This window comes from Salvelinus namaycush, chromosome 29 (assembly GCF_016432855.1).
Source record: "Salvelinus namaycush isolate Seneca chromosome 29, SaNama_1.0, whole genome shotgun sequence".
Taxonomy (NCBI): domain Eukaryota; kingdom Metazoa; phylum Chordata; class Actinopteri; order Salmoniformes; family Salmonidae; genus Salvelinus; species Salvelinus namaycush.
In genome coordinates, this window is record NC_052335.1 from 27,444,514 (window position 1) to 27,461,544 (window position 17,031).

Here is a 17,031-nt window from a genome sequence, read left to right on the forward strand (position 1 = left end):
CTGTAATACACACATCCCGCTCGGGAAAAGCCGTTACACCATTGTTCCTGTGGTTTCCGTCTGGTGATTGGTTTTGCCCCTGCCTCTCCTCTCTCCGACCGTGCCCCATACATCATAATTGCTGTAGATCTCAGAGTCAACACTTTCTCCTTTTCCTCCCTTTGTCACATGCTCTCTTCCTCCTTTTCTTCACTTTCCCTTGCCCCTCTTCAGCGTCTGAACAGGAATAGGCATTCCATTGGCTTCAGAAGTTTCCATTGCTTCTATGCTTCAGGATAGGAACGTTCGCGCTGAACAGCTGTCGTGCGTGTCTGTGTGCGTGTCTGTGTGCGTGTGTATGTGCGTGTGTATGTGTGTTCATAGTGATTAAGGTAATAATTTAAGAGATTTTATTTGATCTCAATCAGACCTTGTTGGACTTTCCCATCCCACCATCCTTTGCACTTAATTAAGGCCTTTTTACCTCCGTCTACCATAGCTGTGCTACAGGTGTTACAGGGCCAGTGATCCACAGGTGTTACAGAACCAGTGATCCACAGGTGTTACAGGGCCAGTGATCCACAGGTGTTACAGGGCCAGTGATCCACAGGTGTTACAGGGCTAGTGATCCACAGGTGTTACAGGGCCAGTGATCCACAGGTGTTACAGGGCCAGTGATCCACAGGTGTTACAGGGCCAGTGATCCACAGGTGTTACAGGGCCAGTGATCCACAGGTGTTACAGGGCCAGTGATCCACAGGTGTTACAGGGCCAGTGATCCACAGGTGTTACAGGGCCAGTGATCCACAGGTGTTACAGGGCCAGTGATCCACAGGTGTTACAGGACCAGTGATCCACAGGTGTTACAGGGCCAGTGATCCACAGGTGTTACAGGGCCAGTGATCCACAGGTGTTACAGGGCCAGTGATCCACAGGTGTTACAGGGCCAGTGATCCACAGGTGTTAGCCTGCTATTAAACCCCTAGAGCTGTGTAGATATGAAAGGGTTGATAGTTCTCCCTTGCCATCTTCCTCCCTCCCTTGTTCACACACTTACATTTACACTCAGCACAAACAAAGACACACACACACACACACACACACACACACACACACACACACACACACACACACACACACACACACACACACACACACACACACACACACTTAGAATTTGAGATAATTCAGGTAGACGTGGAAGGGAATATGTTTTAGTCAGATGATGGGCCATGCAGGTTGCCATGGTGACTGGTCCTGAGTGTAGGGGGACTTGAGAACTTTGTCATGAACTTGGTCAGAGGGACTTGGTCATGAGAAAGACCCTGGAGTCCTTAATCCTCTGTCACTCTACAATTCAACAGAAAGGTAATGACTGTGTCTGAAATGGCACCCTTTTCACTCTGTAGTGCACTACTTTTGGCCAGAGCCGATGAGGGCCCATGAGACTGGCCAAAGGTAGTGCACTATAGATGGAATAGGGTGCCATTTGGGACATAGGCAATGTTTTCTGAACCCAAGCCAGTTGGTATTGAATGGAATTGATGACTTTATTTAAATTTTATTTATTTAACCTTTATTTAACTTGGCAAGTCAGTTAAGAACAAATTCTTATTTACAATGACAGCCTACCCCGGCCAAACCCGGACGACGCTGGGCCAATTGTGCGGCGCCCTATGGGACTCACAATTACGTCTGGATGTGATGCAGCCTGGATTACAACACACATGCTAATCACACTAATCAAAGCTCTGATAGCTACATGTATGGTATGTGACTATGATAAACTTAGTGAGTCAGATAACCTTGGTGTATTTCTTTCTTATTTTTGAATGTTGTGTTATGAGAATATGCCCATACATTTAAGCAATAAGTCACGAGGGTGTGTGGTATATGGCCAATATACCACGGCTAAGGGCTGTTCTTAACGCAACGCGGAGTGCCTGGATACAGCCGTTAGCCGTGGTATATTGGCCATATACCACAAACCCCCATATTGCTATTATAAACGGGTTACCAACATAATTAGAGCAGTAAAAATAAATGTTTTGTCATACCCGTGGTATACGGTCTGATATTCCACGGCTGTCAGCCAATCAGCATTCAGGGCTCGAACCACCCAGTTTATAATTTACATTTCGGTATTTTAGCGGACTTACAAGTCAGTGCATTCAACTAGGGTGGTTAAAACAACCACAAATCACAGTCAATGCAAGTAAAAACTTTTATCTCTTTTGTCTTCCAGAACTATGGGGTGGAGACAGACAACCTGAAGACTCTGGTTGGTCGTATGAGAGCGGCGTCCAACAACCTCCACAACTCAGCGTCGGAGCGCAGAAAGAACCCGTCGTACGAGGGCAAGAAGTCCCACAAACCCCCCAATGACTTCCTCACTGCTGTGGTGGAGCTCATCGGAGCAGCCAAGAGTCTACTGGCCTGGCTGGACAGGTAGGCTATACAAAACACACTTACATACATGCACGTAGGCAGTGGCACGCACACACACACACACACACACACACACACACACACACACACACACACACACACACACACACACACACACACACACACACACACACACACACTTAATATTTCACCTGGAAGGAATGCATTCTATTATGGTCTTAAGTGATGCCCATGTTAACATACATGTTATCTTGTTAAAGTCCTGACTTGAGGAAATGTTTTACTGTCTGGTAGTCAAAACAGCCACAGTGAAGTCTTTCCAAGTGAAGTAATGCAGCCGGTTGTATTCCTGTGCTTGTGTCGGCTTGAGACGCATTCCAGAAGGTCTCCGCTGCAAAATGAAACATCTGTATTGACGGACAACAGCAGATGCTGTTAGTAACCCCTCAAAACATGTTAGGGAGGGTACTGTAACCTACGTACATGACCAGTCAAAGCTCATCAAGTCAACAACAATAATTGCTATTACATTTCTCACATACCTGGGTCGTTTTTATTTAGATGCTGTCTTCATGCATCTGTCACACAACACTCATAATTGCTATATTATACAGAACCGTCATCACATTCAGCTCCATGATTGCACCTGATATTGTTATGATTGTACACACAGCGATAGATAGATTATTGCTGTGTTATTGGGGTTGTTGTAATTGGAATGGCTCCTGTCCTTCCTCTGGTCTCTATATAACAGGACTTCTCTGACGGGGATCAGTGACTTCACCTCCACTAAGAACAGGATCATTCAGCTGTGTCTGGAACTCACCTCCACCGTTCAGAAGGTTTGTTCTCTAATCATCACTATTCACACTCATGAGGTTTCATGGGACTTTGGGATGACTTTGCATATAAGGAAACTACTTGTGTGTGTTTGTTAAATTAGCATGATGCATGAATATTTCTTTCATGCTCGTAGTCAACACACAAATTAAAATAGAGCCCCTCTCATGAACGTTCTGGGAACCAAAAATGACAGTTTTTAAGGCATGTAAAAAGCAAACCATCTCTGAGAAAATTGTCTGTGGTTTCAAAGGTAGCCCATCTTACATGAACTTGTAGGGTCACAATGTCAGTCACACGAGACCTTAAAAACCCTGCATCAGAGGCTACTTCTTTTGATCTGTTACACATTGAGGTGGAGTTCAAATAGGAAGTGTTAGCTGAAGGTGTGGCCCACACAGACACTCACCACAGGATGCAATAAGAACTGGACCACTGAATTGTTAGTTTTTATTAAAAAAATTTAAATAATTTTTTAAGAGGGTGGATCAGCTTTAATATTGCGGATAGATTGTTGCTTTCATCAATGTAATTGTCTGCATCATTTCCAATCCCCCATATATTTTTGGGGTAGATATATATATCTATATATATACACATACATACACATACACACATCCACACATATATATAAACATTCATACATATACACATACATACACATATACAGTTGAAGTCAGAAGTTTACATACACTTAGGTTGGAGTCATTAAAACTCGTTTTTCAACACTCCAGAAATTTCTTCTTGACATCATTTTCTGGAATTTTCCAAGCTGTTTAAAGGCACAGTCAACTTAGTGTATGTAAACTTCTGACCCACTGGAATTGTGATACAGTGAATTATAAGTGAAATAATCTGTCTGTAAACAATTGTTGGAAAAATTACTTGTGTCATGCACAAAGTAGATGTCCTAACCGACTTGCCAAAACTAGTTTGTTAACAAGAAATTTGTGGAGTGGTTGAAAAACAAGTTTTAATGACTCCAACCTAAGTGTATGTAAACTTCCGACTTCAACTGTATACACATACACATTTTCTTTGAATATACCTTCCTGTATTATTCTCCTACCACCCCTCCTCCAACTGGAGTAAACTAGTGAACAACAACACTTAGGCTTCTACTTCCAGCTTATACACACTATATACATTTTACAGACACAATCTATTTTACAATAGTTATATTTTGTTTGTTTTTAGTCCTGGCCTTCCTCAATTTCTGATGTCCATCCAGTTTGATTTATATTATTTATATTTGTAACTGTGTCACGGCCGTCGAAAGAAGTGGACCAAAGTGCAGCGTGGTGATCGTACATATCCTTTTATTATTGAATGTCGCCAACAAAACAAGAAACAAAATAAACGACCGTGAAGCTTCCGAGGGCTATAGTGCCACTAACAAAAGTCAACTACCCACAATCACAAGTGGGAAAAAGGGCTACCTAAGTATGATTCCCAATCAGAGACAACGATAAACAGCTGTCCCTGATTGAGAACCATACCCGGCCAACACATAGAAATACAAAAACATAGAAATCAGAACATAGAATGCCCACCCCAAATCACACCCTGACCAAACCAAAATAGAGACATAAAAAGGCTTGACACTGTGCTATTTCACAAAAGTTCTGAACCTATATACATTTTACAGACCCCGTATGTTTTACATTTGTTATGTTGTTGGTATCAGTCCCACCCAACAGCTCCATTCAACCCCTCCCATCTATCTCTTAACACCATCCAATTTGGATTTCTATTTGACATATATTTTTCAACTGTGCTGTGATGCTTCACAAAAGTACCCACTGAAGACCTCCACCAGCAGCACATGGGAGGAGGAAAGATCAGCCTAATTCTGCTCTCTCCCTCAAAACGTGAAGTATACAGAGTCCGTTGTGTCCCAAATGGCACCCTGTTCCCTATATAGTGCACTAGCCAATAGGGTCCTGGTCAAAAGTAGTGCACTAAAAAGGGAACATGTTGCTATTTAGGACACAGGCATAGTGAAGGATACAGAGTGGGAGCAGTGTCCTTTCCACCTCACTGCTCCCTATAGTTAAGTGCCGTCCCACAGATCTGTCGTGCAATCATCTTGTCACACTGTTTACAGGGAGTTGTTATTTAAGTGCCCACAAGACACATCGTCCTGTATATTTGGGATGCTTTTTGCATTCCTGTTTGGTTTCACTCCCAATTTTTTATTTCCACAAATATTTGTCCTCCGCTCACTGCTAATTTGTGTTTTCGTCCACTATTTCCTGCTACGCCTCAGAGGGACACAGCTTAAGTGTTTTACTGTAGCATCTTGTGAAATATACTTCTGTCTCTGATTGCAGGACTGCACAGTTTATGACATGGAGGAGAAGATTCTGGAAGTGGTAAGTGGTACATCCTCTTTTTACCTCTGGTCTGGTCTGTTCACCAAGTCAGCCCTGGAGCTTCAAAATAAACACACTGCATACAGATATACACACAGGAAGCACACACACACACACAAGTACACACACTTCCCTTTCCTGTAGAGACTGCCATGGTTCTTGTGATGTCTGATGTGTTCCCGTATGGGTGCAGGGCTTTGTTTATACAGTTCAGAGCTGTTTTCCAAATGAAACCCTATTCCCTATATAGTGTACTATTATTGACCAGACCCCTATGGACATGGTCAAAAGTCGTGCACTACATGGGGAATAGGGTGCCATTTGGGATGCAGCCCCAGTGCTGTGATGGTCTACAGAAGCCCTGCTTCCACATCCTGTGTGAGATAGCCCTGCCTGGGGGGCCGTTGGGCTACACAGTCAGCTGAAAACTTAATTAACTAAGTGATAATATTAGTTTGGATCAGCAGTTTCCCTCAGAAGTTTCCCTCAGACCTACTGTATAACCTCAGCCTCCCATGCTGTGCTGTTTACAGCCAAGTTGTACAATGCTTATGTAAGTCTGTGTCAGGCTGTTGCAGCTTTAAAGCTAATATCCTACAATACTACCCATTTTGCCATGAGGCAGAGAGAAAACTTTGCAGTTTTAAAGTTTAAATTAAAGTGCATTTATGTTTTTTTTAAATACAGAAAGTATTGAGTTGTGCATACCAATATCCCTGTAAGCCTCCTAGGCCCATGTTTCCCAGTGTTAAGAAATTGTAGATGAATAATATTAGAGTCTTTCCACCAATTCAGTGCCTTTTGAGAAGTGTAACTTGGTAAAAAAAAACGATGTTAATTTCACTGAATTTCAACATTCTGTCATAAAGAGCACACAACTTCATAAAAAACATACTTTCCTATCTCAAGAGGTTGATGATTTATTCTTAAATCAGCCATGAATCCCCTTGTAACAGGGGGAATGGAAGCTTGTTGTGTGCAAGAGGGAGCCATGAATCCCCTTGTAACAGGGGGAATGGAAGCTTGTTGTGTGCAAGAGGGAGCCATGAATCCCCTTGTAACAGGGGGAATGGAAGCTTGTTGTGTGCAAGAGGGAGCCATGAATCCCCTTGTAACAGGGGAAATGGAAGCTTGTTGTGTGCAAGAGGGAGCCATGAATCCCCTTGTAACAGGGAATGGAAGCTTGTTGTGTGCAAGAGGGAGCCATGAATCCCCTTGTAACAGGGGGAATGGAAGCTTGTTGTGTGCAAGAGGGAGTGGCAATTGAATGCAAGCTTCATACCTTTTTTTACATGTATTTTTTATATATTTCTAGCCTGTCTATCTATGGGTAACAGGTTTGACTTGTTATGCTCGACCCACTCAGTTTTCCACCACAAAACATCAGAACATGTCCAAAAAGAGTAGAACTAGCTCACCTGCTTTTACACTATGATTTGAATATTAAATGTTCAATCTTAATTTAGAAAAAAATATTTAAAAAGGAATAGTTTTACCATATTATAACAGTTATCCTCACGTTACAGGGTTGACCTTAAAATGAGGGAAAGACGTCCACGGACCCCACTTTGAGAACCACTGCTGTAGAGTTCTCTAGGAACACACTAACACCTCCCTCTATTTTTGAAGACCCCTAACTACAGCCCCAAGCACCAAGTAATGGCAAAGCTATGACAACATGGATTGTAAAAGGGCCCTACCTATCTGCCCTATGTTATGACTTAGAATGAGTGGCACAACTGAAGTTCCTATGGTAACTTGTTTGTCAGAAGACAAATCCAAAACAGAAGGGTGTAGAAAACAACGAAATTTAATTAAATGAGTGGCAGTGTACAGAGCTACAAGCACAAGGCAAAGTAACACCCATGCTAAAATGTCCCTTGAAAGAACCCCAGTCATTATGAGCCATTATACAACGAGTAGGTCTAATCCTGAATGCTGATTGGTTAAAAGTGCATTCCAGCTGGTATCTATTCCAAGTAACCACCGGCTAAATCAATTTACTCTGTTCCATCTGACTGTGCAATCCACTGTCTCATCAGCCCAGGCAGGGAAATTATAAACTTGATCTCCACTATTAAAAGCATCTAGACATGATCTCACATTTCTTTTAGACTAACATGTAGTTTTCAACAGCAGAGATTTGTATAGACCTTGTTGTCTGTCTCTCCGACATCTGCAACATTGTTTCAATATTCAAATTCGATCTCCAACTGTCCCATAGTAAAGGAAGTGTTAGGGTCGGGAGTCGGAACGAGAGAGAGAGGCAGGCAGAGTTTCTCAACCAGTCGAAATCATGAATCAACTGGCATCATTTTTATGGATATATACAAAGAAATGTCAATTGAAAAAAAAATATTCTTCTCTGCTTGTGCTGTACAATTTATGACCATTGCAATAAATAATACTAAGTCCACCTTTTTAACATGTAGCATTTCATTATCCCTCGGTGGCTCTACTACCATTTCTTCTTCTCCACCACTTGTTCCTTTCAGTTTTCTCACCGCCTCCAGATAGGAGACACTCTGGACACTCCTTACCCTTGCCACCTCATTTTCCTTCACCCTAACAGGGCACCCCAAGAATTCAGGCGCATGTTCACCTCCACAGTTGCAGCATTTCCCTTCATCTGACATACGATATTCTTTCCTTCTGTACACACTTGACACATGACCAAATCTATTAAATTTATGACACTTAACGGGCTTGTACACAAAAGCTCTTACAGGGTATCTCATGAATCCTAACTTTATACAGTGGTTCGTCCTTTAAAAGTTGCAGCATACTGCAGCACATCTTCAATGGTACCGCAGAATTATATGGCACATTATTTAAGTGTCAGCTATTGTAACCATTAAAGTTAGTTGGTGCTAGTTTGACCACCAGAGGGCATCTTTGAGAAGCATTTGATAGCCTTCAATAGTGGCTGTACTAGAGAATTTAAAACCTTTTTTTGAGAGAACATAGTACATGGGACTGATTTTAGGAAAGTTTGCGTAATTAATTTGCTTAATATTATGGTGTTTCTATTCCAAGAAAAACTAAAAAACCCTCTGGGTTTCCGTTAGGATGGAAAGGAAAATATGGCGCTGTACAACATGACGGTCGGGAGTAGGCTACAGTACTGGGCTATTTAGCTAAAGAATCCCCATGTCGTGCGGGCCCGCGGGAGACCAGGGTTCAATTCCCTGACTGGGAGGAAGTAGTAGGCTGTCCTTGTAAATAAGAATTTGTTCTTAACTGACTTGCCTAGTTAAATAAAGGTTACACTAAGGGGATAACATTTCTACACCCTAATTGTATAATTGTAGTCTAACCAATACCCAAATGGAGATTCAGTGAAAATAAAATCTCATTGATTTATCAAGACCAGTCCCCATGCTTATCTCAGAGCAGGGCGAAACGGTGCTAAAATACTTGTAGGCTGGGCCTCCCGGGTGGCGCAGTGGTCTAGGGCAATCTCGCAGCGCTAGCTGCGCCACCAGAGTCTCTTTGGTTCGCGCCCAGGCTCTGTCGCAGCCGGCCGCGACCGGGAGGTCCGTGGGGCGACGCACAATTGGCCTAGCGTCTTCCGGGTTAGGGAGGGTTTGGCCGGTAGGGATATCCTTGTCTCATCGCGCTCCAGCGACTCCTGTGGCGGGCCGGGCGCAGTGCGCGCTAACCGAGGGGGCCAAGTGCACGGTGTTTCCTCCGACACATTGGTGCGGCTGGCTTCCGGGTTGGAGGCGCGCTGTGTTAAGAAGCAGTGCGGCTTGGTTGGGTTGTGCTTCGGAGGACGCATGGCTTTCGACCTTCGTCTCTCCCGAGCCCGTACGGGAGTTGTAGCGATGAGACAAGATAGTAATTACTAGCGATTGGATATTTTTTAAATAAAAAAAAATACTTGTAGGCTATTGCTTCTAACTTCAATATGCTCTTTTAACACCACTTTTAACAGCACATTACTCAACACTAGTGAGACTAATGTCGCCTAGGGTAGGCCTGCAGTACATCGAAAAATATTGACCTCCAATAATTACATATGGGTCTCCCGGCACAGGTATCAAACCTGCATCTGTAGCAACGCATTTGCACTGTGATGCAGTGTCTTAGACCGCTGCGCCAATCGGGAGGGCTATTATAATACTGTACATGGTGTCCAGGTCAGGATAACCAAAACATTTCTTTATTAAAGACTATCAGAAAGAATGTTGGTACTTATTTATTTTGATCCAAAGGCATGAATGAGTGAGTCACTCAGTTTTATGTAGGTGCCAAGGCTATATGACTGTGCCATCAACTTGATAATATATAATGATATTTTGGATGTTATTTTGTTTTCAAAAAACAAAAGTGAGCGATTGTAATCTGAATAAAGGCCAAAATAATATTTGTAAAGGCCAAAACATTTATTTTTGCTTTTAGAGGGAGAGAAACGCTGGGCCAATTGGGCGCCGCCCTATGGGACTCCCAATTATGGTCGGATGTGATACATAATAATAATAAAAATAATACTTTTTGTTGTATTATTTGTTGAGTCTTTTCTGGTGTATTAAACTGAAATTGCAACTAATCACGGATGGTTGTGATACAGCCAACCTAACTAAGAAATACATTTGACGATAGAATTCTCCCCCTACCCTCCTTCTAGGCAAGTATATTGTCCAGCTACCTGCTAATAGCCATAAGGACACTGTACAACGTGACCGTGTGTGTTTGAAAGAGTATTTTCCAGTAAGCAACAATTTGTTTACCTTCATTACACAACTTTGTTCCAATTTTCTGTAATTCAGTGATATTTATTCTCATAGTAATTCGTTATGAATCCATAACTAAATAAACATCTGTATTTTTATCATTATTTTATTAATGAAAGCATAAAGATGCTGATGAAGAAATGCAGTACTGTATAGTATATGCGTTATCCAACATTTTGCGGTTGCATGAGATGACCCACACGCAGCTTTATGTAGGTGCCGAGGCTATATGACTGTGCCATCAACTTGATTATTTAGCAGACATCACTTGCTTATATTCAGTCAACACATATATCTTAAGAATATCATGGAATATAATTGAACATTTTCATTTCTCCATGCTTGTCTCAGAGGTGGTGGAGTTCCAGAGCTCACAGGTATGCCTGGCATGGATTATGACTCCCATCTCGTTCCTCGCCCTCTTCAACACATCATTCTCCGCCCTCCGCCAATGCCGCCTGGCTCTGGACCAATGCATCAGCTGTCGCCCCTCAGATAATGTTTCTCTTTCTGCTGGTCTCCCTTCAATGACTCGATCTCGGTCTTCAAAGTTTGAATCTGATCCATGTGCACCTTCATCAGATGAGCAGAATGGTACCGCCCTGAGCCCCCATCGATTACAGCGGCCTATGATAGAAACGATAGATCAATTAACAATTAAAAGTGACTCCAACACACAAATGCTGCGTACACATTTTAAGAATCTAGCAAAACTAACCGCTTTCTTGGCAACCATGCGTTTTTTCGTTGCGGCCCGTTGTCCAGCCCTTTATCCACTGATCTCCACGGATGGTTGTCGGCATGGTTGTATGCTCTGCAAAAACACATTCACGTTTTTAGTACCCAACATTTTTTATTCAACCCTTATTTAATTATCGATTTTATTACACAGTATGCCTACACATTGATAGGCTATATACTGTATAAAAAAAAAATAAGAAAATGCACTGAAACCAAAATACCTTTAGTTTTGGTGATTCTCTCAGCTCCGGCTTATTTTGAAGTCCTGGTTACGGTCCTAACCCTGGAACGGGTAGCACCACAGAAAGAAGCTGGTGGTTACAGTCCTAACCCTGGAACAGGTAGCACCACAGAAAGAAGCTGGTGGTTACAGTCCTAACCCTGGAACAGGTAGCACCATAGAAAGAAGCTGGTGGTTACAGTCCTAACCCTGGAACGGGTAGCACCACAGAAAGAAGCTGGTGGTTACAGTCCTAACCCTGGAACAGGTAGCACCATAGAAAGAAGCTGGTGGTTACAGTCCTAACCCTGGAACGGGTAGCACCACAGAAAGAAGCTGGTGGTTACAGTCCTAACCCTGGAACGGGTAGCACCACAGAAAGAAGCTGGTGGTTACAGTCCTAACCCTGGAACGGGTAGCACCATAGAAAGAAGCTGGTGGTTACAGTCCTAACCCTGGAACGGGTAGCACCACAGAAATAAGCTGGTGGTTACAGTCCTAACCCTGGAACGGGTAGCACCATAGAAAGAAGCTGGTGGTTACAGTCCTAACCCTGGAACGGGTAGGACCACAGAAAGAAGCTGGTGGTTACAGTCCTAACCCTGGAACGGGTAGCACCACAGAAAGAAGCTGGTGGTTACGGTCCTAACCCTGGAACGGGTAGCATCATAGAAAGAAGCTGGTGGTTACAGTCCTAACCCTGGAACGGGTAGCACCATAGAAAGAAGCTGGTGGTTACAGTCCTAACCCTGGAACGGGTAGCACCATAGAAAGAAGCTGGTGGTTACAGTCCTAACCCTGGAACGGGTAGCACCATAGAAAGAAGCTGGTGGTTACAGTCCTAACCCTGGAACGGGTAGCACCATAGAAAGAAGCTGGTGGTTACAGTCCTAACCCTAGAACGGGTAGCACCATAGAAAGAAGCTGGTGGTTACAGTCCTAACCCTGGAACGGGTAGCACCATAGATAGAAGCTGGTGGCTACAGTCCTAACCCTGGAACGGGTAGCACCATAGAAAGAAGCTGGTGGTTACAGTCCTAACCCTGGAACGGGTAGCAACATAGAAAGAAGCTGGTGGTTACAGTCCTAACCCTGGAACGGGTAGCATCATAGAAAGAAGCTGGTGGTTACAGTCCTAACCCTGGAACGGGTAGCATCATAGAAAGAAGCTGGTGGTTACACTCCTAACCCTGGAACGGGTAGCACCATAGATAGAAGCTGGTGGTTACAGTCCTAACCCTGGAATGGGTAGCACCACAGAAAGAAGCTGGTGGTTACAGTCCTAACCCTGGAACGGGTAGAACCATAGAAAGAAGCTGGTGGTTACAGTCCTAATCCTGGAACGGGTAGCACCATAGAAAGAAGCTGGTGGTTACAGTCCTAACCCTGGAACGGGTAGCACCATAGAAAGAAGCTGGTGGTTACAGTCCTAACCCTGGAACGGGTAGCATCATAGAAAGAAGCTGGTGGTTACAGTCCTAACCCTGGAACAGGTAGCACCACAGAAAGAAGTTGGTGGTTACAGTCCTAACCCTGGAACAGGTAGCACCACAGAAAGAAGCTGGTGGTTACAGTCCTAACCCTGGAACAGGTAGCACCATAGAAAGAAGCTGGTGGTTACAGTCCTAACCCTGGAACGGGTAGCACCATAGAAAGAAGCTGGTGGTTACAGTCCTATCCCTGGAACGGGTAGCACCATAGAAAGAAGCTGGTGGTTACAGTCCTAACCCTGGAACGGGTAGCACCATAGAAAGAAGCTGGTGGTTACAGTCCTAACCCTGGAACGGGTAGCACCATAGATAGAAGCTGGTGGCTACAGTCCTAACCCTGGAACGGGTAGCACCATAGAAAGAAGCTGGTGGTTACAGTCCTAACCCTGGAACGGGTAGCACCATAGAAAGAAGCTGGTGGTTACAGTCCTAACCCTGGAACAGGTAGCACCATAGAAAGAAGCTGGTGGTTACAGTCCTAACCCTGGAACAGGTAGCACCATAGAAAGAAGCTGGTGGTTACAGTCCTAACCCTGGAACGGGTAGCACCATAGATAGAAGCTGGTGGCTACAGTCCTAACCCTGGAACAGGTAGCACCACAGAAAGAAGCTGGTGGTTACAGTCCTAACCCTGGAACGGGTAGCACCATAGAAAGAAGCTGGTGGTTACAGTCCTAACCCTGGAACAGGTAGCACCATAGAAAGAAGCTGGTGGTTACAGTCCTAACCCTGGAACAGGTAGCACCATAGAAAGAAGCTGGTGGTTACAGTCCTAACCCTGGAACAGGTAGCACCATAGAAAGAAGCTGGCTTGATGAAAACAATGTCCATTTCGTCTGTTCTCTTTGGTCGCAATGTCATATATTTTTTTTTTAGATAAACAGCTCGTTTTTGAATGGTAACTGTGTTAAGGGTGGAGTTTGGGGCGGGGTGAGGAGTACTGGAAAGGTGTGACTTTCACAGTACAGTAGCCGGGCTATAGAGTCTATTGTCCTGCTAATCGGGCTATAAGTGTTTGAAAACCTGTTTTCAAAATGCCACCAGCTGTCCATCACTACTGTAAATAAATACACAGCATCTTGTTTACATCTTGTTTACATTCTTTATTGTAACCACAATGTCACAAATCATTTGTATCTACCTTTCCAATTACTTTTAGAGTTTAGAGATTTACATATGTGTGCTTTTCACGTCACTTTTCGTTAAATCCAGTTCGGATTTAAGTCTTACTTTTGACTGACATCTTTAGTGAGAGGTCTAATGCTTTAATATTTAATAATATCTGGCCTCCGAATTCATATCTACGGGGAATTTTTCACACCATTATTGGTTACATTGTTTTAGTTTGAACGTGCAGACAGGCACTAAGACCAGCGGGAACGGTTCCCTAGTCAGCGCCATTATTAGTGCAATGTCCCTTAAAGTGTTGCTCTGTGCAACCCAGTGGGGAGGGGTGGGGGTCCACCCCCCCTCCCACTTCATCCTCCTTCCTTCCTTCCCTATGGGCTAGGTCTGTCTTCTGTGCGCGGCTCTGCGGCCCATCCCGTGCCCCCTGCCCTCGTGCTTTGAACCTCGCGCGCCCATCACTATTTCAGTGGATACAGCTGGAGAACTGCAAGGCAGTCCCATTCTGCACCTCTCGGGAGTCATGACCAATATGACCAATATATATTGTCCTGCTAACAACAGGGTTAATAATATATCTGTGAGAATATCCAAGGGGCTTTTATATAATTCTAAATTAATAATAATATTAATCACTTTTTTTTAAATAACAATATTTTGGAGATGATTTCGTTTTCAAATAACGTAAAATGAGCGAGAAAAAGGACATTCTTGAACACATTGACATTGTTACTAATTTGTAAATAAAGCCAGTTTGTTATTTAAAATTGTTTATTGTTTTTAGAGGGAGAGAAACCAAAACCTACAGTCATCTCATGGGTCTCCCAGTCGAGGCCAGCATGGGTATTGAACCAGCATCAGTAGCAATGCAGCTTGCACTGCGATTCAGTGTCTTAGACCGCTACGCCACTCAGGCGCTGTACAATGTCACCGGCTAAAGTACTACAGAAACACAGTAGCACCTTGGGACCCAAAAGCATAATCAGTGATCTAACTCCCCCTTGTGCTGGTCTGGTGCAATGACGTTGTGACGCAGGGTACCGTACTAAACCACAAATTACCTCTAAGTCCCGCAGCATAATCGCAAAACTTTTAGTGGAGCAACCACTGTATGAGAAGGGAGAGATCCTTCATCAAAGAACAGTAGCATGGATGAAGTGAGTCTTAACACACGCTTCTTCTGCTCCGCAGACACACAAACAATCTAAATAAGACCACTTCTTGTGACTCTCACTGACTCCACACTTTCTTCCAACACATTCCACATTTTCCTGGAGACAATAAACGGATTTCCCAAGTACCATTGATCCAAAACCCTGACTCCGACCAAAAATCGATTATTGTGGTTTCCTATTTTCCAACATAGCTTTACTTCTCGTTTCCCTTTTTGTTTGCCACTGTAACCCACTCATTCTCACTTTCTATTAGCTTCACTCGACTCACTAGCAGTTTCAAACAAAACCTCAGTTTCCGCTATCTTCCGTCCCCCACATCCATTCCTTCCAACCTCCAAACACAGGCTTCTCTGGCATTATCACTTAATTATAAACTGGGTGATTCGAGCCCTGAGTGCTGATTGGCTGACAGCCGTGGTATATCAGACCATAAACCACGGGAATGACAAAATATTTATTTTTACTTCTCTAATTACGTTGGTAACCAGTTTATAATAGCAATAAGGCACCTGGGTGGTATATGGCCAATATACCATGGCTAAGGGCTGTATCCAGGCACTCCAGGCACAATCCAGTCATTAGCACTAACGTGTGACTGCAGTCTTTCCCTCCCCTCACCTGAAGTTAACTCCATCATGCATGATCACACACCAGAGATCCAACACACCAGAATAGCTCTTTACAACAACCATAACCTCGTCCCTAGGCTAATTGTGCATACATTGCGAGGCATTGTCTTGTTAATGAGATTACAATGACGATGGTTATTTCCCCAAAGTTCAGTATACTGAACAAAAATATAAAATGCCGGCTTCCGGTGACGCAACTTAGGAAATGGCTGCCTAGTTTTTCGTACTGCACATCGGTTGGGAATTTCCCCCCCAAATTCAAGTATTTACTCTGAGCATTATAATAACTTACGCAAAATGGAAAAGGGGAAAACAGGAAAAGGTCGTGGAGCTACAACAACAGCCCGTAACAAGACAGCAGAAGATATAATCGTCGAAGAACCCGAAATGGCTAATGCTAGCGCAAATAAGATAGCAGCAGCAAAAGAACCCTCATTTCGTGAGGTGATGAAGGAGGAATTGCGCGAGGCGCTCACAGGCTTACGAGAGGAACTTCGAGAAGATGTAAGAAAAGAACTAAATGAGTTCAAGAAGGACATTAACCAGAAACTGGAAGAAAACAAATTAGAACTTCACAGCATATCTACAAGAATGGGGGACGCAGAACAGCGCATTGGGGAAACGGACACATGGAACTTCGCAGTCAAGGAAATACTTGAACAGTCACTGAAAAGCCAACACACACTACAGGCAAAAGTGACAGAACTCGAAGGTTTCTCACGTCGAAACAACATTAGACTTTATAACGTAGTAGAGGGCGCAGAAAAAGACTCTATGCCCAACTTCGTGGAGGGTCTATTCAAGGACATACTTGACGACGACACTGACCTGGGAATCAAGAGAGCACACCGAGCTCTGGCCTCAAAACCCCCCAGCGGCGCCCCACCAAGATCCATAGTAGTACGGTTCCTAAAATTCTCAGTCAAAGAGAAAGTCTTACATGCAACCTGGAAAAAGCCTGTTAACTTCCAAGGCCAACGAGTGTTCTTTGATCATGACTACGCGGGAGAGATACTGAAAAGAAGGAAAGAATACACCCCCATTAAGAAAGTACTTAAAGAGAAGGGTATTCGCTTCCAAACACCATACCCGGCAAAAATGCGGGTATTTCTGAAAAATGGCCCGGTTACATACGAGCATGCAGACGAGGCGGCTGAGGACCTGAAGTCAAGGGGCTTCCCAGTGGAGTATACCGCCAGGAGAAAGGCGACATCACCAGCGGAAAGACTCGAGCAGGCTCTCCCATGGATCGTTGTCAACAAGCAAGGTCATGGAGAAAGAGGGAAACCATCTCGGCGAGAGGACGTTCACA

General features: G+C 43.8%; 1 protein-coding gene across 2 annotated transcripts in view; it reads left to right on the forward strand.

The window, feature by feature from the left end:
• LOC120024308 (connector enhancer of kinase suppressor of ras 3-like) overlaps window positions 1–17,031 on the forward strand; it is a 73,150-nt gene that overhangs the window by 18,789 nt on the left and 37,330 nt on the right. For both annotated transcript variants that reach the window (XM_038968523.1, XM_038968524.1), the window contains exons 3-5: window positions 2,225–2,427; window positions 3,143–3,230; window positions 5,562–5,603. In XM_038968523.1, the coding sequence (XP_038824451.1) occupies window positions 2,225–2,427; window positions 3,143–3,230; window positions 5,562–5,603 (333 nt within the window). The remainder of the gene's footprint in view (window positions 1–2,224; window positions 2,428–3,142; window positions 3,231–5,561; window positions 5,604–17,031) is intronic.